The following is a 22,013-nucleotide window of genomic DNA, read 5'->3' as shown; positions in this document are numbered from 1 at the left end:
CTGTATATGTCCTTACAGGCACATCTCTGAGCGCAGGCATGAGAATGTCTTTAGGGCAAACTCTTAGAAATTTAAATGCTAGGTTATAACCCATCTGCACCTAACTTCTCTCCGAAGACGCCTTCCTAATTAGCGCTCCCACCAGCTACATCTGGAAAGGCCAGCTTCTCCACGGCTCACGGCTGCTTCCAAGCTCTTGGAGTCTTAAAAAACTCGATCAGTGAAAAACGGTTTGGACTTGGCTAAGTTTTGTGCATTGGCCGTATAGACGCGACCAGGCATCCCCCAAGGTACCACCAGTTTGCAAGCCTCTGCGAGGCCCTCAGAACTTCTCTTTCCCTACAGCTGTGAGCCAACCCAATGGGGACGCTGAGGCTGTCACCACACCTGGAGCCAACCCTCCCGAGATTCAGAACCACTGCCCAGGTCCCTATTATAAGGAAGAGCAGACAGGTGAGGCCCCACCTGCTGAGTCCTTCTGAGTAGCCATCACATTGGGGTGCTGGACGCCCCCCAATCCTTTGCTGCCCCTCATTCTGCTCTGCAGGGACACTTAGCTGCCCATCCTCGCGGAAGTGGAAGGACAGACAGCGCGGAGAAGAGGTTCCTGAGTGTGTGCCGGGTGAGTAGCTCCCTGCCTGGTGCTGTTGTAGTGGTCAGATGCCAGCAGGGCTCGGCTGTCACTGGGAGGGCTGGGACACGGGGTGAAAGGAAGGCACTGGCACAGGAAAAGGCAGTGAAGGCAGAAGGCCCAGAAAATAAGAGGCAAGGAGCTCACCCCTCAGTCCTCAAAGGTCTCAGAGAGATGACTGGGGAAGCTCTGTGGTAGACCACCTGCCTACCTGAGATACACAAGGTCTCGAGTTCAATCCCCAGCAACATACGCACGCACGCACACACATGCACCACCTCTCTCTCCACTCCCCCGTGACATTTCCACCACTAATCTACTTTCTAAATCTATGAATTTGTCCATGCCAGACATTTCAGACAAATGGAACCATACATTATAGGCTTTTCATGCCTGACTCCTCCCCTTAGCATAATGCTTTCAGGGTTATCCACGTTACAACAGCATTTCCTTTTGTGTATTTTGTTTTGTTTAAGACAGTGTAGTCACATACGTACAATAAATAAATAAATTTTTAAAAAAAGAGAGAGTTAATGTTAAAAGGGGGAGGAGGAAGAACGGGACACTCTCATATACCCCAGGATAGCCTCAAGCTCCTTATGTAACCAAGGATGATCTTGAACTCCTGACTTTTTGGCCTGTTTCCCAAATCCTGAGGTTGCAGCCATACACCAACATGCCTGTCAAAAACCCCTATTTTCAAATAAAAGCATTGCCCCGCCCCCCAACGAAATCTGATCCATGGAACACTGAAAGGTAGCCTGGGTTTGGGGGGTGGGTGGCCTGGGAGATGTTACAATTGAGGGAGTGACATAGAAAACAGAGCAAACAGCACTCAAGACATACCACGGACCAGAGAGAGCCCCATCCGCGTTAAGAAATGGCTCAAAAATGTCTGAAGCAGCAGGAAGGAAGGCTCCAGTGTCCTGTCCCTTGCAGGATGTCTCCCACAGTGTCAGGATTGATTCTCTGCTCCCGTCAGTACTTACGATGTACAGGCTTGGAAGGTCCTGGCACTCTGCAGAGTCCTCACCTGAACACCACCACCTCACGGGGCTCTAGCCAATTCCCCCACAGTTGTTGATCGCTCTTCTCACCCCTTCTCTCTTGCAGTCTGTGGAAGACCAGTCGTCCCCATTGCGGAGAACCCAAACACTTTTGGTTCTTCCAGAGCCAAGCCGGGCAACTTCCCCTGGCAAGCCTTCACCAGCATCTATGGCCGTGGGGGCGGAGCCCTGCTGGGTGACAGATGGATCCTGACGGCTGCCCATACCATCTTCCCCAAGGATAGCATCTATCTCAGAAAGAACAAGACTGTGAATGTGTTTCTGGGTCACACAGACGTAGACGAGCTGCTGAAACTGGGGAACCATCCTGTCCGAAGGGTGGTGGTTCACCCAGACTACCGCCAAGAGGAGTCCCACAACTTCGATGGGGATATCGCCCTCCTGGAGCTGGAGCACAGGGTCCCTCTGGGGCCCAATCTCCTCCCGGTCTGTCTGCCGGACAACGAGACCCTCTACCACAGCGGCCTGTGGGGTTACATCAGTGGGTTCGGTGTGGAGATGGGCTGGTTAACGACGAAGTTGAAATACTCAAAGCTGCCTGTAGCTCCCCGGGAGGCCTGTGAAGCCTGGCTCCGCCAGAGGCAGCGAACCGAGGTGTTTTCTGACAATATGTTCTGTGTCGGGCAAGAGATGCAGGTCAACAGTGTCTGCCAGGGAGACAGTGGCAGCGTCTACGTGGTGTGGGACGACCGTGCTCTTCGCTGGGTGGCCACGGGCATTGTATCCTGGGGCGTCGGGTGTGGCAAGGGGTACGGCTTCTACACCAAAGTGCTCAGCTACGTGGATTGGATTAAGGGGGTGATTGAATGTAAAGACCGATGTCCGGAGGCCTGAGCAGTGGCCCTCAAGAGGTCCCAGCTAAGAACAGGCAGGAGTGAGGATGCACTTGAAGCCAGGGGCCCTTATTTAAGTCATTGGCTCAGCAACCCATTGACAAGAGAAAGCCCCGCCTCCCCGAGCTTACACCACCCCAAATGAGAAGCAGTACCCACTTCTCACCTCCTGCTCTCCTGGGTTTTATACCAGGGGAACCCTGCAAATGTAAGCAACGTTTGCTTAGAACATCTTTCTGTTCGCACAAGTCAGGACTTCACTCTGTGTCCAGGCTGGACACAAACTCAGGGCAATGTTCCTACTTCGGCCTCCCAAACACTGGGGATTACAAGCATGTACACCTGGCATCATCTCCATGTGTGTCGTTTTTAATTCCCCAGCCTCAGCTATGGACAGTTCCTTCTGTATTTACTCGTGGAATTGTGTTTCTGAGTTGTTCCAGAGACCCTTCCTTCAAATACGCAGAGCCACCAGCTTCGCCCCCTACCCCAGCTTCTACAGGAAATCTTAGCGATACTCCCTTTTCATTTCACATCTACCGTAAGTCAGGAGTCTCACCCAACCCTCCCTCCGCACTGGCAGAGGGTGTGTCATCTGTCATCCATGTCTCACAGCGAGGAACTGGAAGCTCCCAAAGATTCGGTGGCTTGCGGAAGTCCCACAGCTGAGCTTCATTGATTGAGGCTTCATTCCGCCCAGCACACTCTCAGGGATTCCTCTCAGTTGCCCTGAGACCTACCTTAGCATCCCCCAACCCCCACCCCACCCCCCACCCCAACTCCCCACCCCTGTCCCCCAGACTCCGTCCCTGGGAAGGCCTGTTTCACTGAAGACTGTCCCACCAGCTCACACTTTCCTGCTGGCCCTCGTCACCAGGGCATCACAAGCCTGAGAAGATGAGCTCTTTAATTTGTACGGAAGATTTGGAATGATTTACACTAAAAGACAAAAATAAAAGAGTTCAGTGACAATAGACTGTGAATACCATAAAAAGAAAAAAGAAGAAGTACGTTAGTGTTGAGATGAAGGTGCTCTAGTAACAAAAGTTAAATTTATCTTTGAAAAAAACAGCAGCATCCAAGCTAAGCACGTAGTACACACTAAAATCCCAGCCACATGGGAGGCTGAGGCAGAAGGATCATAAGTTCAAGGCCAGCTTTGATCTCATCTCAAAGTTAACAATAAATAAATAAAAAAATAAATAACAGGGTGGTGGTGGCTCAAGCCTTTAATCCCAGCACTGGGGGAGGTTCAAGGCCAGCCTGGTCTACAGAGTCAGTTCCAGGACTTTCAAGGCTACACAAAGAAATCCTGTCTTGAAAATCAATCAATCAATCAATCAATAAATGGCAGAATATAAATATGGTTAAGTCTACTTTTTAAACCCTATGCACAATTCAAAAGACTGTTAAAAATAGTCAAGAGATTGGGAGAGACAGTTCAGAGGTTAAGAAGTCTCTGGAATGGAACCACAAAAAAAAAAAAAATATATGGCAGCTCACAACTATCTGTAACTCCAGTTCTGGAGTTTCCAACACCCTCTCTGGCCTCCATAGACACTGCATGCACAAGTACACACACATACATCCAGGCAAAACACTTTTATACATAAAATACAAATAAATAAATTCTTTTTAAAAATTAGGTTTCAAGTAAAAGTATTCTAAAAATACTAAAGAGAAGTTATTTTAGGTGGAGTGATTTTGACTAATTTTTCTCTTATTTTCTACTGGATAAATCTTAAGTAATAAGCATATATTATTTTTATTATTGAAATTCTCATTTTTATATTCTCTTATTGAAAAACAAAAGACATATATTTGTCCAGATCTACGTAATTATTTTTATCTGTAGATGCAAATTTAAATTTTATCGGGATGTTTGAACAGAGTGGGAGTGGGGGTTGGACCTGAGGCAGTAAGGTCCAGGTTTCCTCTTCCTTCTGTCTTCTGATCTAGTCCATTTCCTGTCTTTCATCATCTATCTTTCCTGACTGTGACCAGGCCATGGATCTTACTGTGGTAAAGTCTTAGACCAGCCCTGCCAACCTTCGAGCGTCTGCTCCAGAGCACAGATCTACTGGGAAAACCTTCCAAACCTTGGTGGGTTTTGCATCTTGTGCGTTGTCTGCTCTCCAACCTCGTTCCAAGATAACCGGTCACTGTCAAGTGGGAGTGCCTCCATCTTTGTGGATCTTTAAAGTTCACAGTCTGACCCCTAATACGAATAATCCCGTATGTGGACAAGTCAGGAGAGAGGGCCATGTAGAAGGATGGAAGGTTCCTCTAATAAGGAACACGTTACAGGAACTGGGAGGCCTGCTCTGCAGCCCAAGCCTCCACAGAACAAAGTGCCGTGAATTTTTTGATGCTGTGGACAGAGGAGCAAAATTTTTAACCAGGACGCTATGTCCTTACGGACAGTCCAGCTGTCTGGGGAACCTGGTTTCCCTTCTAAGATCGAGTCACTCTCCCTCTGCAGCCACACCCTTCGCTTGAAGCGCTAAGTAATTGTATCCCTGAGGACTCGAGCTGACCAGATGTCCAGGAAAAGATGTTTGTTCCACTCTGCAGCTGCCCTATTTTCAATAAGACCTAAGTCCACTGGCGAGTCATAGTTCGGGGATGGAGGCGGGGGCTCAAAGCCTAGCCTTGCTTTAGGGTCCTGAGACATAGCAACTCACCCACACCCACGCCCGTACACCGGGTCTTCCCGCCCCGGTGCCCTCCTCCACCCAGTTCTTCTGTCACCTCACCCTGTGCGTTTAAAGCCTAACCATTGACTCCTGCACCGCGGCTTCCAGGGGAATGATTGCGAGAATGGGGCCAATAGGAAAGTATAGCCCTTAAGGTCTCCGCAGCCTGCGACGCCTGTGGCGAGGAACCTCGAATAAAGTGCAACTAGTAGCCCCGGGAAAGTCTCCCAAAAAATGTTAATCTGATTTAGAGACAACACCCCGCGCCCCTGCCCCTTCCCCCAGAGTCTGGCCCTCCAAACCGAATCAAATGTTTCCCGGTCCCTAAAAGTTCAGATCCCATCTCCTCAGCCATTCCCCACGTAGACCACCAGATGGCACCAGCAAGCAACGGGGATTTCAAAAGCAAAACTAAACTGGGAACTCAGATTTTTTTTTTTTTTTGTTTATGCAAATGGTTCATTCCCTGCAACATTCCTCCGGGAATGGTCACCCCCTCCACTGCCACAGTCCTTCCCTCCCCTGCATGCCCACTCCCTCCTTCAACTTACAGTGCCTGAAGACTCTTGCAGGAGAGCTGAGGACCCAAAACAAACTGGCCTTGAGACATGTGAGTAAGGCTGATGGGTACCAAGGGAGGAGGGAGGAGTTGAGCATGGAGGCAAACGTGCTCCCACATTACTAAAAAAGAAGAAGAAAAGGAAAAAAAAAAAAGAACAGAAACACAATACCCTTCTTCCTATAGTTCCATCTCCAGCGCTTACTTCTCAGGGACACTCCTCAGCCTCCCCCGAGGGACCAGAACCTTAGACATGAGCTGAAGCAGCCTCTCCTTTCTTGACTCTGCGCTCCTAGCAGGGTAACAGTGAGGGGTGGGAGCTCTCTGAGTGAGGAGAGAATCCCCCACCCCATGCGTGTTCTCCGACGCCATGAAGGGTTTTTCCCAAGGGCCTTTGCTGAATGAAGAAGCCTTGAGAGTCTTTGCTGAGCCATCGCTGGACAACTTCACCCTCAGATAGCTGGTCCCAAGCCAGTCCTACTGTAGGAGGAAAAGGAGATGAAAGAGAAGGGCAGAGGAGGCAGCTTTGGGGCTGGGGTCGGGGAAGAGCGATGGAGCCCGGTGACTGTTGGACTGGGCACTGACCTGGGAGAGAGCAGAAGCAGCAGCTGCAGAGACTGGGGCTGCCCCGTTCACAGTCCCTCTATGAAGTCTAGAATGGGCTTGGGGAAGGATCAGGCAGTTTAGTCATCCCGTTCCTGCCTACACAGCCCAAATGGCAGGGTGCTGCACCCCTCCAGCCCCACAAACACTCCCCCTCTCTCTTTGACAGGCGTCTCATCCCCCTCCTCCTGGCGACCCTGTTCTGTGGGGTGGAGGGCTCCATCTACCTCCCTCAGAAGCTCTATGGAGAGGTGACCTCCCCTCTGTATCCCAAGCCTTACCCCAGTGACTTGGAGACGACCACCGTGATCACTGTCCCCACGGGGTACAGGGTGAAGCTGGTCTTCTGGCAGTTTGATGTGGAGCCTTCTGAAGGCTGTTTCTATGACTACGTCAAGGTAGGGTTCAGACTGGGAAGGAGGGGAGACGAAGCTGGAAGTTTGTGCTCTGAATACCCTGGACAGTATGCCTGCCCCCCATCATTGTGTGACTCTGTAGAAATGCTGGCCTTGAGTTTCTGGTGCCCTAGAGGAGGTATTGGGGACTTTTGAGGCCCTCAGTGAGAGACTCATGGGGAAAAGGAAGGGGGTGTTTATTCCAAGAGAGTTCACTGTGTATTGGAGTTAGGAGATGGCTAACCACAAGACCTTAAGAATCAGCTGTGCCTCAGTTTCCCCGTATGGCAACCTACCTCATCAGAAACACGAGGAAATGAAACATGTGGCAGGTGTCACATGTCCTGCAGGGAGGACCAGGACCTTGGTTACCCCCTGGTCTGTACCCTTCAAAGGGTTTCTTTCTTGGCCTCACCTTTCTACGTCCAGTAAATTGAAAAGCAGGATCCGAGCAGAGCCTATGCCCTTCCACACACTGTCATGCTCAGGCAGGCAACAGCCTGATGGCTAAGAAGGTAACGTGAAAACTGCACACTTCCCCAATGAAGGGGACGCAAGTCAGCAGCAGGGAGGGGTGCATTCCGCAGCAAAACTAGCCAGGAGAACGTCTCCTGCTTTGGAGAAATTAAGGAACCTGTGAGACAAAGCAGTCAAGAGTCCAGGGGATGCTGACCAGTGCCGAGGCCGCTGGGTACCATTCGTACTCTCATGTTCGGTTGGGTCTATCAGGAGGCTGAGCTGAGTGTGGCTTTTAAAACAATGAAGTAAAAAGCAAACAAAACAAAAACAAAACCCGACCGTGGTAGCGCAGACCTGTGATGTCAGGTACTAGGGAGACTCAGAACGTTCCAGACCAGCCGGGGCTAAACACCAAGTCCAAGGCAAGCACAGGCTACTTGGTAAAGCACACTATCAGAAACACCAAGGAGGAAGATGAGAGGGAGGGTGGGACGGAGAGGGAGACAATGATAGACTAAAGGTGGTCAAGCCAAGCTCTAGGAACGAAGGAACAATAAAGGTGATTGGAGACCAGGAATCCTGGGGAAGGGGGTACAGGAAGCAGTAAGGGAAAAAGTGAGATTGGAATGTTGGGATTGGGGAAACAGAAAACAGGGAAGAGTTGATTTACCAGGCATAGGATGACAGGTGAAGGGTTAGCCAATGGTTGGGGTTGAAGGCAGAAGAACTGCAGGTTCAATCGCAGTCCAGAGCTGGCAAGATGGCTCAGTGGGTAAAGGCTCTTGCCTCCAAGCCTGACAACCCTGAGTTTAATCCCAAGGATGGCCATGGCGGAGGGAAAGACCTGACTCCTGTAAGCGGTCCTCTGTGCTCCACGCTTGTGATCCTGCAACATGCCCCTCAATACACACAGAGAAAGACAGAGACGGAGAAATTAATAAATGTCATCAAGGCTAGCCTAGGCTACATATAGTCCTACCTTAAGAAAACAAAAGTAATGAAAGTCTGAGATGGACCGATAAGCATCAGGACCCTAAGATCTGACAGGTAGTAACATTAGATCATGATTCAATCCAGGGAGGACCTTCGCAGGCCTGACACACAGGACCAGGCTTCTTAGCAGGGCCTCTCTTGATGTTCCTCCCTCCAACAGATTTCTGCTGATAAGAAGACTCTGGGGAGGTTCTGTGGGCAGCAGGATTCTCCTCAGGGCAACCCCCCAGGAAGGCAGGAATTCATGTCCCAAGGAAACAAGATGCTGCTGACCTTTCACACAGACTTCTCCAACGAGGAGAATGGGACCATCATGTTCTACAAGGGCTTCCTGGCCTACTACCAGGCTGTGGGTGAGTGCTCCCTACGGCCAGTCCTTCCTTCAGGCCTCAGCCACAGGAGTGGGTAGGGGACAAGTTTAAGCCCTGTTGTAGTAATTTCTTAATCTCAGTCGGGGTTTCTACCGTTTGATCATTCGGTTCCCAGATAAAAGACACAAAGCTTTTATATTTATAACAAGCTTTAATCAGCGCTAGAGCTGGGCAGATATGAGACCTCTATGCTAATATGTCTACTTCCGTGCCAATAACCCCGAGTTATGACTTGCTGTGTTCCATCTGGGCTGCTCTTAGACTGGCCAGCCCTCATGGGCAATTCTCACCATCACTTACCCCTCTTCCCTTCTCGCCACCTTCTCTCTCTTCCTTTGTGGTCCTTCTCAGACCTGAAGCCACGGCAGTAAAACTTTACCTACCTCTCTTCTGCCCAGCTATAGGGTGCTGGTATCTTCATTCAATATTTTAGATTAAGGGACAAGGTCACCTAGCGTCACTTTGTGTATGTGTGGATTCTCGTGGCCTTGGGGGCCAGTATTTAGCATTACAATGCATAGCTGTAGATCAAACCTCGACAGAACCCAAAGAAGCCAGAAGCCTTGCTTTTCTTATTTCTCAACTCAAGACAGGGTTGGACAATCTGGGCTCTGCTGCCACAGAGCAGTTCCCAGAGAACTTTAGAGAGGCATAGGAGCCGGAAGTGGACTTTGTCTCTAAACTTCTGGTACATACTGAGAGAGGACCACACAAAAGTCTCCAGACAGAGGACCAAATAGCACAGTCATGCCTACCTATCAGACCCCGGAATTCCGTGGACAGGAGCATAACCCTTCCTTCTGGAATCCCTTCCAGACCTTGACGAATGTACATCCCAGCCCAACTCAGTGGAGGAGGGTTTGCAGCCCCGATGCCAACACCTGTGCCACAACTATGTTGGAGGTTACTTCTGTTCCTGCCGTCCTGGCTACGAGCTTCAGAAAGACGGGAAATCCTGCCAGGGTGAGGCAGAGTGGGGATGGGGGGGTAGGCAAAGGCAGAGCAGAGGCTCGATGGGCCAGCCTACGAGCCCTGATGGCCCTTCCGGTTCTGTTTTTATAGCCGAGTGCAGCAGTGGGCTCTACACGGAGCCCTCGGGCTACATCTCCAGCCTCGAGTACCCGAAGCCCTATCCACCCGATCTGCGCTGTAACTACAGCATCCGGGTAGAGAGGGGCCTCACTGTGCACCTCAAGTTCCTGGATCCTTTTGAAATTGATGACCACCAGCAAGTACACTGCCCCTATGACCAGCTCCAGGTATGGCTGCACATTAAACTTTCCTTCACTTACCCACATGGCTCCCCAGGTCCCCGCTCCTTCCTGGGACCTCTGAAGGAGTGGGACAGGGACACCTTGCTGACCAGCATCATATAGGTCTAGAATAGCTCCCCTACAACAGCAAATGGATCCTGGGCTATGGCGGTGGGGGGTGGGGGATGGTCCCTTTTCACCTGCAGCTGAAAACATGCATCAGGTAGGACTCCGTCTCTACCTATGGCCACTCAAGTAGACTTGTATAAAAAAAATGTCCCTGCTGGAGAAATAACCATGATCTCCACCCCCTTCCCATCAGATCTACGCTAATGGGAAGAACTTGGGTGAATTCTGTGGAACGCAAAGGCCTCCAGACCTTGACACCAGCAGCAACGCCGTGGATCTGCTGTTCTTCACGGATGAGTCTGGGGACAGCCTCGGCTGGAAGCTGCGCTACACCACTGAAAGTGAGAGGGAGGGAGGAGTGTGGCGTCCTGGGAAACTTGTGTCTAACATGCATGAGACCCCTGCCTTCTATCTCTAGACCCCAAAACTAAATTAAGATATCTAAGCACCTCCCTTGCCTGCCAGTATTGAGGGAAATGGGCGGGGGGACCGATGGCTCTGACGAGAGCGTGCCCTTTGGCCTCACCAACAGTCATCAAGTGCCCCCAACCCAAGGCCCTGGATGAGTTCACCATCATCCAGGATCCACAGCCTCAGTACCAGTTCCGGGATTACTTCATTGTCACCTGCAAACAAGGCTACCAGCTCATGGAGGTAAGAGACCAGGGAGAGATCCTCTGGGTGTCCCAGGAGGAAGAAATGGGCAGGTCTCAGATGGAGCCATAGGAGGTGGGGCTGGAAGAATCAATCTGTCTGCTCTCAGATCTGAGTAAACATCAAAGGGGCTGAAGTCCAAGGTCCACTCAGGCTACAGAACAAGTTCAAGGCCAACCAGGGTGACTCGGTAAGGTCTGGTCTCAAAGTAAAAAGAGAAAAGAGGCTGAGGATATAGCTGAGCAGTAGGCGGTGCAGGGGCCCTAGGTTCCATGCCAGGTACTGTAAAGCAGAAGGGGAAAATCTACTTTGTCTGCATACAGGAAACACGCAGAGGGCTTTTAAGAACCTGTCTTAGCCAGGCAGCGGTGGCTCACAACTTTAATCCTAGCACTTAAGGACACAGAGGCAATTAGAGGCAGGTAGATCTCTATGAGTTCAAGGCCAGCCTGCCTGGTCTACACAGAGAGTTCTAGAACAGCCAGGGTTACACAGAGAAACCCTGTCGAGAGAGAGAGAAGGAGAGAGAGAGAGAGAGAGAGAGAGAGAGAGAGAGAGAGGAGAGGGGAGAGGGGGAGAGGGGAGAGGGGAGGGTGGGGAGAGAGAGAAGAGGAAGAGGTGGAGGAGGGAGAAGAGGAGGAAGAGGGGGAGGAGAAAGAAGAGGAGGAGGAGAAAGAAGAGGAGGAGGAGAAAGAAGAGGAGGAAGAGGAAGAGGAGAAGAAACTGATGTCTGGGATCCCTGTTTGAAAATGTAATTCCATCCGTCTGGGCACCCTGACTATTTAAAACCACCGATTGGAATTTTGAGGTGCAGCCAAGTTTAAACACTACTGGCCCATTTTAGTTACTCCCTGTAGTAGTAAAAACGGAAGTGACATGTTCGGCATTGCACGATAGTTTCTGTACAGCAGGTACAAATACCCAACACCTCACCCCCCCCCCACCCCCGGCTCCTTGATGCACATTGGTGATCTCACCACAGGGCCTCTGTCCTGTGTCCAGCTTTGCAAGCTGGGGGAGAAGGAATGGTTGGCTGGTAGGTTAGTGACCGTCAGTCTCACTGTATAGTCCCCTTAGACCCATCTGATTCTTGCTCTTATTAAGTTATTCATAACCAGGTACAGCGGCACCTACACCTGTAACATGAACTCATGAGGAAACTCATGCAAGAAAACCGTGAACTTGAGGCCAGCCTGGGCTACATAGCTAGTTCTAAGACAGCCTAGGCTATATAACAAGGCCTTATCTAAAAACAAAAAAAATCAGTTTCCAATATTATCAAGTGAGTACCACTCTTTGGTCTTGTGCCATGTGTCCATCACCTGCCATGTCACCACGTTGAACACCTATGAAAAGGGACCAGGTGCCACTAGTAGTTTAGGGAAAGCCTGGACTTTAAGAAAACCACTGTGTGGGAGAGTATGATGGAGATCTTGGCTGGTAGACCATTTCAGAAAGAGGGAGAAGCCTGGGTCTACTCTACAAAATGGTCTTTGTTTTGATACAAAACTACAGTCCTGACTTGTCTTTATTACTTTGGGAGGGCGGGGGTTCCAGTGGAGGCAGGACAGAGTCTAAGAAGAGTATTGAATCCACCAATTAGCTGTGACTTTCTGCTTTGGAACTCGGCATCCCATGTGCGGCCCTGGACTGAGAGCACTAGCTAGGGAGCATGAGGAGGAGGAGGGAGGGGGAGGCACATCTGTCAGGGAGCTGAGGTCTGAGAGACGGGCACAGCTGCCGTCACATTCCCACACTCAGCGTGCGGCATGGAAATGGAGTACCTGTGTGCTGACGGCCTGTCTAACCTCTGCTTAAACAGGGAAGTCAGGCGCTGCTCTCCTTCACGGCCGTTTGCCAGCATGATGGCACGTGGCACCGTGCCATGCCCAGGTGCAAGAGTAAGTCACACACTGGATGTCTGCCGTCCCTTAGTCTTGAGACTTGAGCTGGGAGGGGGGAAAACCCTCTCATCTCTGAGGGTCCTGCCTCTTGGCTTGCTCCTTGGAGTTCACAGCCCATCTCAGAAGCCCATTAGTACCATCTCAGGCCTGACTGAACAGAATTCCACTCCATCTGTTGCAAATGTCCCCCTACTGACCAGACCTCTCTGAGGCTCTCCGAGACCCCTAACTGCCCCCACTGAAGTTTCCTAGCAGGTGTCCCCCACTCCCTTACAACCCTGTGTTCTCTCTAAGTCAAGGACTGTGGACAGCCCCGCAGCCTGTCTAATGGGGACTTCCGCTACCTCACCACAAGAGGCGTGAACACCTATGAAGCCAGGATCCAGTATTACTGCCATGACCCATATTACAAGATGATGACCAGAGCTGGCAGCAGCGAGTCCGTACGAGGTAGGAGCTGGTGCCCATCTCGGGTCCTTATTCCTCTTTCAGCTCTGAGGGACGTCTGACATTTCTTCAATAGAATCCTGGGTACCAGCTGAAGGATTCTACATTAAAATGCCAACAACAACAAAAAAATCTAATAGTTTGAAGAAGAGAGCACCAAGCCAATGGAAAGCAAAGACTCGCATCTCTAAAGCCACCAGTTCCCTCTCACCACATCACCACCAACACTAACCTACCAGTAACCACACATCAACCACCGATAGCACCCATACCAGCGCCATAGCACCCTAGCCACCACTGACACACTACCAGCACCAGCATCTCCACTGTCACTTCCAACAGCAACAATTGCCACTGCCATTCCAACACCAGCACCATCAAAGCCATAGGCAACACCAACATCACCACCATATTGAAATTACCACCACCACCATCGACAGTCTCCAGTACACATTATCATCACCAACACCACCATCACCATTACCAAAATCTGTATCATCATCACCGCCATCACGGCTGTCACCGCAGCAACACTGTCTCCACCATATCCACTCATTAGTGATACCATTCAAACCGTTACTACCCATTCTACCACCACTAAGAACACTGCACCACCATCACCATCACCACACACACATACAGCGAAATTCCCCCTCTATGCCCCCTCTCTCAGGTTGCCATGTTGTGATCGGAATGATTCTCATACACATCTACGGGTTGGTTGGTTGGTCAGCTTATTGTCATCATGGCGATTGAAACTGAGCCCGTTTTCTCAAGAATTCTAATCACATATTCTTACCATTGGGCTATAGTCCCAGCATGCCCTATTGGTATCTTTAATATTCTGTTCTCCTTTCCACTTCCTCTTTCTCTTTCTCCTCCTCCTCCTCCTCCTCCTCTCCCTTTCTCTCTGTCTCTGTCTCTGTGTGTCCCTGTGTGTCTCTGTCTGTCTCTCTCTCTGTCTCTGTCTCTCTCTCTGTCTCTCTCTCTCTCTCTCAACTGTGTAGCCAAGGATGATTTTAAACACTCGTCTTCCTACCTCTATATCCCAAGGATTACACGGACATGACACCACATCTAACTAAACTTTCCCTTCAAATTACATTTTAAAAAAACCCAAGACTGAGGATAATGCTCAGTGATAATGCACTTCCCCACCACGCGAGAGTCCCTGAGTTACATATTCAACACTGGGAAGAAGGAAGGAAGGGCTTATCTTAGTTTCCTCATTTTAAAAAATGAAGATAATACACATTCCACAGTGTCGCCAGATTTAAATGAGATAATACAGATAAAATACTCAGTAACCAACGTGGCAGAAGATGTAGCTACTGCTGGCTGGGCTCCTGCCCTCCTGGAATACCAACCAGCGTTTGGGTGACTGCAGCTGAGGGTGGAGGATTCTGGGCCAGCTTGGGCTACATAGCAAATTCAAGGTCAGCCTGTTCTTAAGAATAAATCCTGGAAAGAGAGGTACAGGAAGGAAGACAGGGCATTATTGCCTGTGATCCTGCTATCTAGATGCAGTCACCAGTAAGCTCAGATGGCTTCCTCCCGGGATATCTATTTGACAAGTGGGCATCACCTAAAATATATGTAGCTAAGTATTCTGATTCTTCTCACTCAACAATAAGACAAAATACGTGTGTGGAGTCGTTTAACATTTCTATGTATCCATATGGATTTGAACCATTTAATTTTGATCCCTGACTGTGAAGGCTCCCATCTCCAACTCCGTATATAACACCCTCAGTGTCCAGTGGCCTCCGCTGCCTGCTTTTCTGACCATCCAGCCTCGACACTAACTCTCTTCATCCGCAGGGATATATACCTGCACACCCCAAGGCATTTGGAAGAACGAAGAGGAAGGAGAGAAAATGCCCCGGTGTCTGCCAGGTAAAGGGTGGATGAGCCAGATGTCATTTACAGTATCGTGGGAAGGAGCATGGTGACAGAGAGATCAAGTAAGGTGAAGCCTTAGCTCCATGTGAAACACGGGTGAGGCGAGGCGTTAGAGAAAAGGAGCGAGAGTGAGTGTCCCAGGAGAAAAGAGAGAGGTATAGAAAATCTAACCTAGTCCTGATCGTCTAGTGCTCACACAGGCAAGGAAGGATTCGGAGAGTAAAGTCAAGAGAAATTCCCGGAAGGAATTAGTAAGAACAAGGAAAGTTAGCCACGAATGGGCCAAAGAATAGACTTTGGGAACAGGAAGATAAAGGAGAGAGAGGCAGAGAGGTACAGGGGGAGGCAGGGAGGGGAATCAAGAGCAGCAAGAGGGGGTGGGGAGGGCTGAGCAAACGAGGGAAGAAGGGGCGGGACCTGGGGCTGACTGGTTCTCATCCTGTCTCTCTGCAGTATGTGGGAAGCCTGTCAACCCCGTGACACAGAAGCAGCGCATCATCGGAGGGCAGAAAGCCAATCCGGGCAACTTCCCCTGGCAGGCGTTCACCAATATCCACGGGCGAGGGGGCGGGGCCCTGCTGGGAGACCGCTGGATCCTCACGGCAGCCCACACCATCTACCCCAAGGAACACAACAAAGAAAACAACGTCAATGCCAGTAAAGATGTTTTCCTGGGCCACACAAACGTGGAAGAGATCAAAAAACTGGGACATCACCCTGTCCGTCGGGTCATCATACACCCAGACTACCGCCAAGATGAGCCTAACAATTTCGAAGGAGACATTGCCCTACTGGAGCTGGAAAACAGTGTCACACTGGGTCCCAACCTCCTCCCCATCTGTCTCCCAGACAATGAGACCTTCTATGACAAAGGCCTTATGGGTTATGTCAGCGGCTTCGGGATAACAGAAGATAAAATAGCTTTCAATCTCAGGTTTGTCCGTCTGCCCATAGCCGATCGAGAGGCATGCCAGAGGTGGCTCCGGACGAAAAACAGTAATGATGTATTTTCTCAAAATATGTTCTGTTCTGGGGACCCAACTCTCAAGCATGACGCCTGCCAGGGGGACAGTGGGGGTGTTTTTGCAGTCAGGGACCGCAGTCGTGATATCTGGGTGGCTACAGGCATCGTATCCTGGGGCATTGGGTGTGGTGAGGGATACGGCTTTTACACCAAGTTACTGAATTATGTTGACTGGATCAAGAAAGAGATTGGAGATGAAAACTGAAGCCAGCATTCACTGGATTAGAATCCAGTGTGTAGTGTATTAAAAAAAAAAAAAAGGTATCTAACCAATTTTTGATAACCACTACTTTTCCCATATTAAAATCACGGAGGCAGACAGTGTATAGAATAAATTCTCTTTTCTATAATCTCATTAGCATTCTGGCGTTTTGTTTTCAACATAGGTTGACTATGTGGCCCAGGCTGCCCTAGAATATACAGTCCTCCTGCTTGAGGGTTAGAGCTAACAGTGTTAGGTTGGAGGATTGCTTCCCAGCTAAGAGTGTGGACTGTCGGCTAGGCAGTGCTGGCACAGGCCTTTAATCCCAGCACTCTGGAAGCAGAGAGGTAGGTGGGTCTCAGTGAGTTCCAGGCCAGCCTAGTCTACAGAGTGAGTTCCAGGACAGCCAGAAGTACACGGAAAAAACATGTCTTGAAAAACCAATAAGTAAATAAACAAACAAATAAATAAATAAAATAGTAGAGTGTGGACTGTTCTTGCAGACAAAATTGTTTGATTTCCAGCACCCATGTCATGTGGCTCACAACTGTCTCTAACTGCAGCTTCAGCCTTCAAACACCTGCACATACCCACCCACATACACATAATTTAAATACTCTTCTATATTTTGTCTTGATTGTACAACATGAAGAAAGACATGGTTTCTCTTTTTAACGCTTTTTTAAGTGAATTGCCTTCTTATCATCAAATCTTCTGTAAGGGAAGAACGGTGTGAATTTGTGTCTCTAAGTTCAGTCACTAATCGTTTGAGACAAGTTCTTACTGTTAGGACCTCGGTGAAATATTAAGTCCTAGATGAAATGTTAAGACCTTGGTAACCGTTACCTGACTAGCCTGCCATTATTAGGAAACTCTCTCATATGTTTCGGCTGTCACTAGGGAACTTCCTAATGCCAAGGTTAATTATATATTCTGTTATGTTCAGTGCCCTTGGAAATGAGTCACGGTAGAAGTGAGTAGAACTGCTTTGTATAGTTACCCACAATGAGCTTGGACCCAGACCAACCACCCAACAGCGCTTCTTCCACCTGTGGATAAGCTTTTATGGCATAAGCTGCCCCTGGGATGGACCCCAGCCTAAGAGAGCCCTGCACCAATATAAGAAACTATTTGGAATAAGACTTCCATTTTGAGTGGTGGTCCAGTAAAGTCTAAGTTCCCAAGACCTCCCTGGGAACTGACATCCTACTGGGCAGAAAGAGACACGTACATGGGTAACTGACAGCCTGGTTGGCAAGTTAAGACAGGAATATTAGACAAGGCAAGTTCCCTGCCACAGTTGTATACTCCAACCAATGGGAGCAGGATAAGTGTACAACAAAGCCATGTCCCTAAGGAAACCCCCATCCCTAAATCCTGATTGGTAAAATACCTTCGCAAACATGTCTGTGGATTTTGGGCTTGAAAACCCTTTAGGATCTTAACCCAGGGTCATGTTTCAGTTCCCGAATCTGGACCACAGGCCTGGAGGACCAGTCCTGGAGAGTATGCTCAATACATTATCTGACTGAGATCAGTGTCCGTGTGGTTTGTGAGGTGACACACTTATTACGTTGTCTGGGCTGGTCTCAAATTTATTCTCCAAGAAGTTCTTCCTCCTTGGCAGCTTAAGAGCTGAGGCTGTAGTTGTGTGCTACCACACCCACTTTACCAACAATATTTTGAGAGGAGTGAAGGAAAGCAGTATTCTCTCTTTCAAATTCTTAGTTTTATTCAACACAAATGGTGTTTTACCTGCGTACACATATGTATACTGTTTTCATGCAGTTCCCCCAAAGAAACCAGAAAAGGACACTGAATCCTGCAGGCTGGAGTTACACATGGCCGTGGGCTATGTAGGTGCTTAGAACTAGCTCTGGGCCTCTGCAAGAGGAGCCACCTCACGGGTGCTGAGAACGGAACCCAGGTCCTAGGCAAGAGTATCGAGTGCTTTAGGTGCTTTTTGTTGATAAAAGAAAGCTGACTAATGGCTTACTCATTGGTCTGTTTACTTCTGACTAGAATCCAATGATTCACCAGATGCTGTGCCTGTCAGGAAGGGGAGGCAGAAGAAGCACAAATTCAAGGTCATTCCTGGCTAGTTCAAGGCCAGCCCAAGCCACATAAAGCCTGTTTCTAGGAGAAGACAGGAGGAAAAGGTTCTAAAGAGAGGCTCTGGAGAGATGGGTCAGTATTTAAAAGCACTTGACACTCTGGCCTAGGACCTGGGTTCAGTTCTCAGCACCTAAGGTGGCTCACAACCATATGTAACTCCAAGTCCAGAGGATCTGATGTTCTCCTCTTGCCTCTGTAGGCACCAGGCATGCACGTGGTGCACAGACATACGCTCAGATACCCATACACATAAAACAAAAATAGATAAATCCTTTTCAGAAAATAATTATAAAAAGGACAATATACAGGTGGCTGACTTTGGACAAACTTACGTTCTCTTTTTTACATTGATTTTACTTACTTATTCTCTCTCTGTCTCTCTGTCTCTCTGTCTCTCTGTCTCTCTCTGTCTCTGTCTCTGTCTCTCTGTCTCTCTGTCTCTGTCTCTGTCTCTCTGTCTCTCTCTGTCTCTCTCTCTCTCTCTCTCTCTCTGTGTGTGTGTGTGTGTGTTCATTCACTGTAGGATATGTCTAGAAGTCAAAGGACAGCTTTCAGGAGTCAGCTCTATGCTACTTCCATTGTTTGGCGTCCAGGATTCAAACTCAGGTCTCCAGGCATGACAACAGGTGCTTTTTACCTACTGAGCTAATGGCCCAAAACTTGCTTCCTTTTATCTTCTTGTTTTGCATACAGAATACATTACTTAAACAAGACATTACTTAAATTATTTTGTATAAGGGAGACTTTTTAAAGCCATTTTAAAGAACTTTCTAATGTTATATGTGTATGGGTGTTCTGCCTATATGTATGTCTGTGTACCATGGGCAAGCCTGGTGCCCAAGGAAGCCAGAAGAGAACATTGGATCCGAGTCTGACTCCAAAGCGGTTGTGAGCAGCCGTGTGGGTGCTGGGAATCAAAACCAGGTCTTCTACAAAAGCCGGTGCTCTCAACCACTCAGCCCCTAAGCCACCTTTTTTGGATATGTTTTTATGTTCTTGCTCACTTGTTTGGTTAGTTTGTTTTTTGTTTTGTTTTGTTTGTTTGTTTGTTTGTTTTGAGAGACTGTCTCACTATGTAGCCTTGGTTGGCCTAGATCTGCCTGCCTCTGCTGCCCAAGTGCTGAGACTAAAGGAACCTGGAGCTGATGGAAGAAACGTGTTGAGCACGGGCAGGGCATAGACCAGCCCCATCTCGGCACCCTAGGAGCCCCCTTTCTTGTTGGCTAAGGACCTGCTGAGGGGCAGAGGGCCACTTCTTCCCTTTTTTTTTTTAAATTGGATATTTTTTAATTTACATTTCAAATGTTATCCCTTTCCCAGTTTCCCGACCTTAAAACCCCTATCCCATCTCCCCTCCCCCTTCTCCTATGAGGGTGTTCCCCCACCCAACCACCCACTCTTTCCAGCCTCCCTGCCCTGGCATTCCCCTACACTGAGAGGTCCAGCCTTGGCAGGACCAAGGGCTTCTCCTCCCATTGGTGCCCAACAAGGCCATCCTCTGCTACATATGCAGCTGGAGCCATGGGTCAGTCCATGTGTAGTCTTTGGGTAGTGGTTTAGTGCCTGGGAGCTCTGGTTGGTTGGTATTGTTGTTCTTATGGGGTTGCTAACCCCTTCAGCTCCTTCAGTCTTTTCTCTAACTCCTCCAGTGGGGACCCCATTCTCAGTTCAGTGGTCAGCTGTGAGCATCCGACTCTGTATTTGTCAGGCTCTGGCAGAGCCTCTCAGGAGACAGCTTTATCAGGCTCCTGTCAGCATGCACTTCTTTTCTTTTTATATTACGTGTGTGTGTGTGTGTGTGTGTGTGTGTGTGTGTGTGTGTGTGTGTGTACCCAGGGGAGTGTGTCTGTGTCACGGCACAGGTGTGGCAGATAAAAAACAATTTACAGGAATAAAAGATCTTCTACATCCTGAAGATTGAACTCAGGTGTTCAGACCATCTGAACTCTCAGGAAGCCCTTTATTTAGTGTTTACTTTGACTTTATTTAGTGTTTATTTTGAGATATGGTCCCCATAAGTTGCTAGGCTGGCCTTGAACTTAGGATTCTTCTACCCCAGCCTCCTGAGCGTCTAGGGTGACAAGCCTGTACCACCACCCTTGCCAGCAAGGAGGGAATTACCTCACAGGTACCTGAGCTCATGAGTAATAGCTAAAAGCCCAAGCAGACTGGAGCTTCTCACTGGAAACATGTCAACTTTTTCTATACACTTGTCAGTCTTAAAGTCAGACGTAGTGACACACACCCCTAAGCCCAGCACCTGAGAGACAGAGGTAAGAAGACCGGAAGCTCATATTCTTACCTAAACAGGAAGATAGAAGCCATCCTGGACTACACGAGACCCTGTCTCAAACAAAAATGGTATTAGAGTTTTAGCTCATTTTCTACTTGTTTGCTATTAATCTCAAATATCCAAAGAAAGAAAATGATCTATCACAGGTCATGCTTCTCAGTGGGGCTCTTTCTTCTTTTGTGGAGTAATTCAGTGTTTTTTATATTATATTTTGTGTGTATGAATATTTTGTCTGCATGCATGTCTGTGCATCACATGTGCGTTGGAGGAGGACAGAAGAGTTAGTCAAATCCCCTGGGACAGGGGTTGGGGATTTGGCTCAGTGGTAGAGCGCTTGCCTAGCAAGCGCAAGGCCCTGGGTTCGGTCCCCAGCTCCGGGAAAAAAAAAAAAAGAATAGAAAAAAAAAATCCCCTGGGACAGACGTCACAGACATTTGTGAGCCGCCATGCAAGTGCTGGGAATTGAACCCTGTGAAAGAGCAGCCAGTGTCTTACTGCCGAGCCATCTCTCCAGCCCCGTCCCTCCAGCCCCGTCTCTCCAGGATAGTTATTGTTGTTGATGATAATATTGACATTGTTTGTTTGCTGTGTTTTGTTTTGTTTTGCTTTGTGAGACAGGGTCTAGAGTCCAACTCTGTAGCCCAAACTAGCTTTGAACTCACTCTGTAAGCCTGCCTGGATTTGCACGCAAAAATCCTCCTTCTTCAGTTCCCTAAGCAGCTGGTGTTAACAGGTCCCGGGGTCCAGCAGGCTGGTTTCCCATTCTGGTTGCCAAGTGATGTGTTTACCCTGCAGTCTAAGTGAACTTTTGAACTGAACTATTTATCACTGTGCAAGATCAGAGTCCTTTCTTGATAAGCTCCAAACACACTCCTGTTCACTCTGACAAAAACTGTCCTGATAGCCACCCCTCACAGCAGACAGGCCAGAGCCCCGCCCCCAACCCAGAGCCCCGCCCCCAACCCCAGATTCTTAATCTGGTTTTTGGGGGTTTTTTTGTTTTGTTTTTTTGTTTGTTTGGTTTTGCTTTCTGTTTTTGTGGTGCTGGGAATTGAACTCTAGCCATGCTAAACATGCACTGTACCGCTGAGCTAAACCTCCATCCCTATTATTATTTTAAATCGTGTGTGTGTGTGTGTGTGTGTGTGTGTGTGTGTGTGTGCGCGCGCGTGTCTGCTTCCACGCATGTGCACACCAGAGCTCACATGTGAAAGTCTGAGGACAACTTTCGGGAACTGGTCTTCTCCTCCCCTGTGGGGCTTGGAATTCAAACCTAGGTTGCCAGGCTTGTCGGAAAGTGCCTTTACCCACCCAACCATTTCACGGATTCTCCTTTTTTTTTTTTTTTTTTTTTTTTTTTTTTTTTTGAGCTGGGGACCGAACCCAGGGCCTTATGCTTGCTAGGCAAGCGCCTACCACTGAGCCAAATCCCCAACCCCACAGATTCTCCCTTTAAACAATGTATTATTATTTCTATTTTGTT

The 22,013-nt window shown here is 48.9% G+C and overlaps 2 protein-coding genes and 1 long non-coding RNA gene across 3 annotated transcripts in view; 2 read left to right on the top strand and 1 right to left on the bottom strand.

The window, feature by feature from the left end:
• The window catches only part of LOC116904589 (complement C1r subcomponent-like protein), a 4,358-nt gene extending 1,782 nt beyond the window's left edge, over positions 1-2,576 (top strand). The window contains exons 2-4 of the mRNA XM_032907385.1: positions 346-453; positions 548-622; positions 1,745-2,576. Of these exons, the coding sequence (XP_032763276.1) occupies positions 346-453; positions 548-622; positions 1,745-2,532 (971 nt within the window). The 3' untranslated portion in view covers positions 2,533-2,576. The remainder of the gene's footprint in view (positions 1-345; positions 454-547; positions 623-1,744) is intronic.
• A 755-nt stretch (positions 2,577-3,331) lies between these two features.
• Positions 3,332-6,252, bottom strand: LOC116903291. The gene is made up of 3 exons (XR_004388270.1): positions 6,033-6,252; positions 5,779-5,908; positions 3,332-3,470 (listed from the first exon to the last, which is right to left on the bottom strand). It is a non-coding gene; the product is annotated as an uncharacterized LOC116903291 (long non-coding RNA).
• Positions 5,660-16,601, top strand: C1r (complement C1r). Its single transcript, XM_032905712.1, has 11 exons — positions 5,660-5,837; positions 6,559-6,787; positions 8,397-8,589; positions 9,424-9,570; positions 9,670-9,866; positions 10,183-10,330; positions 10,522-10,643; positions 12,466-12,544; positions 12,842-12,997; positions 14,816-14,890; positions 15,350-16,601. Coding segments are annotated over exons 1-11 (2,124 nt in total). The 5' UTR covers positions 5,660-5,835; the 3' UTR covers positions 16,126-16,601.
• The last annotated feature ends 5,412 nt before the right edge of the window (positions 16,602-22,013 follow it).

Source organism: Rattus rattus, chromosome 6 (assembly GCF_011064425.1).
Source record: "Rattus rattus isolate New Zealand chromosome 6, Rrattus_CSIRO_v1, whole genome shotgun sequence".
Lineage (NCBI taxonomy): Eukaryota > Metazoa > Chordata > Mammalia > Rodentia > Muridae > Rattus > Rattus rattus.
This window is presented reverse-complemented; position numbering and strand designations above follow the sequence as displayed.

Bases quoted from the DNA above. Each gene is read 5' to 3' on its own strand.
- C1r (XM_032905712.1), top strand. The intron at 6,788-8,396 runs GTAGGGTTCAGA...TCCCTCCAACAG, and splicing joins GTTTCTATGACTACGTCAAG to ATTTCTGCTGATAAGAAGAC. The intron at 9,571-9,669 runs GTGAGGCAGAGT...CTGTTTTTATAG, and splicing joins AGACGGGAAATCCTGCCAGG to CCGAGTGCAGCAGTGGGCTC.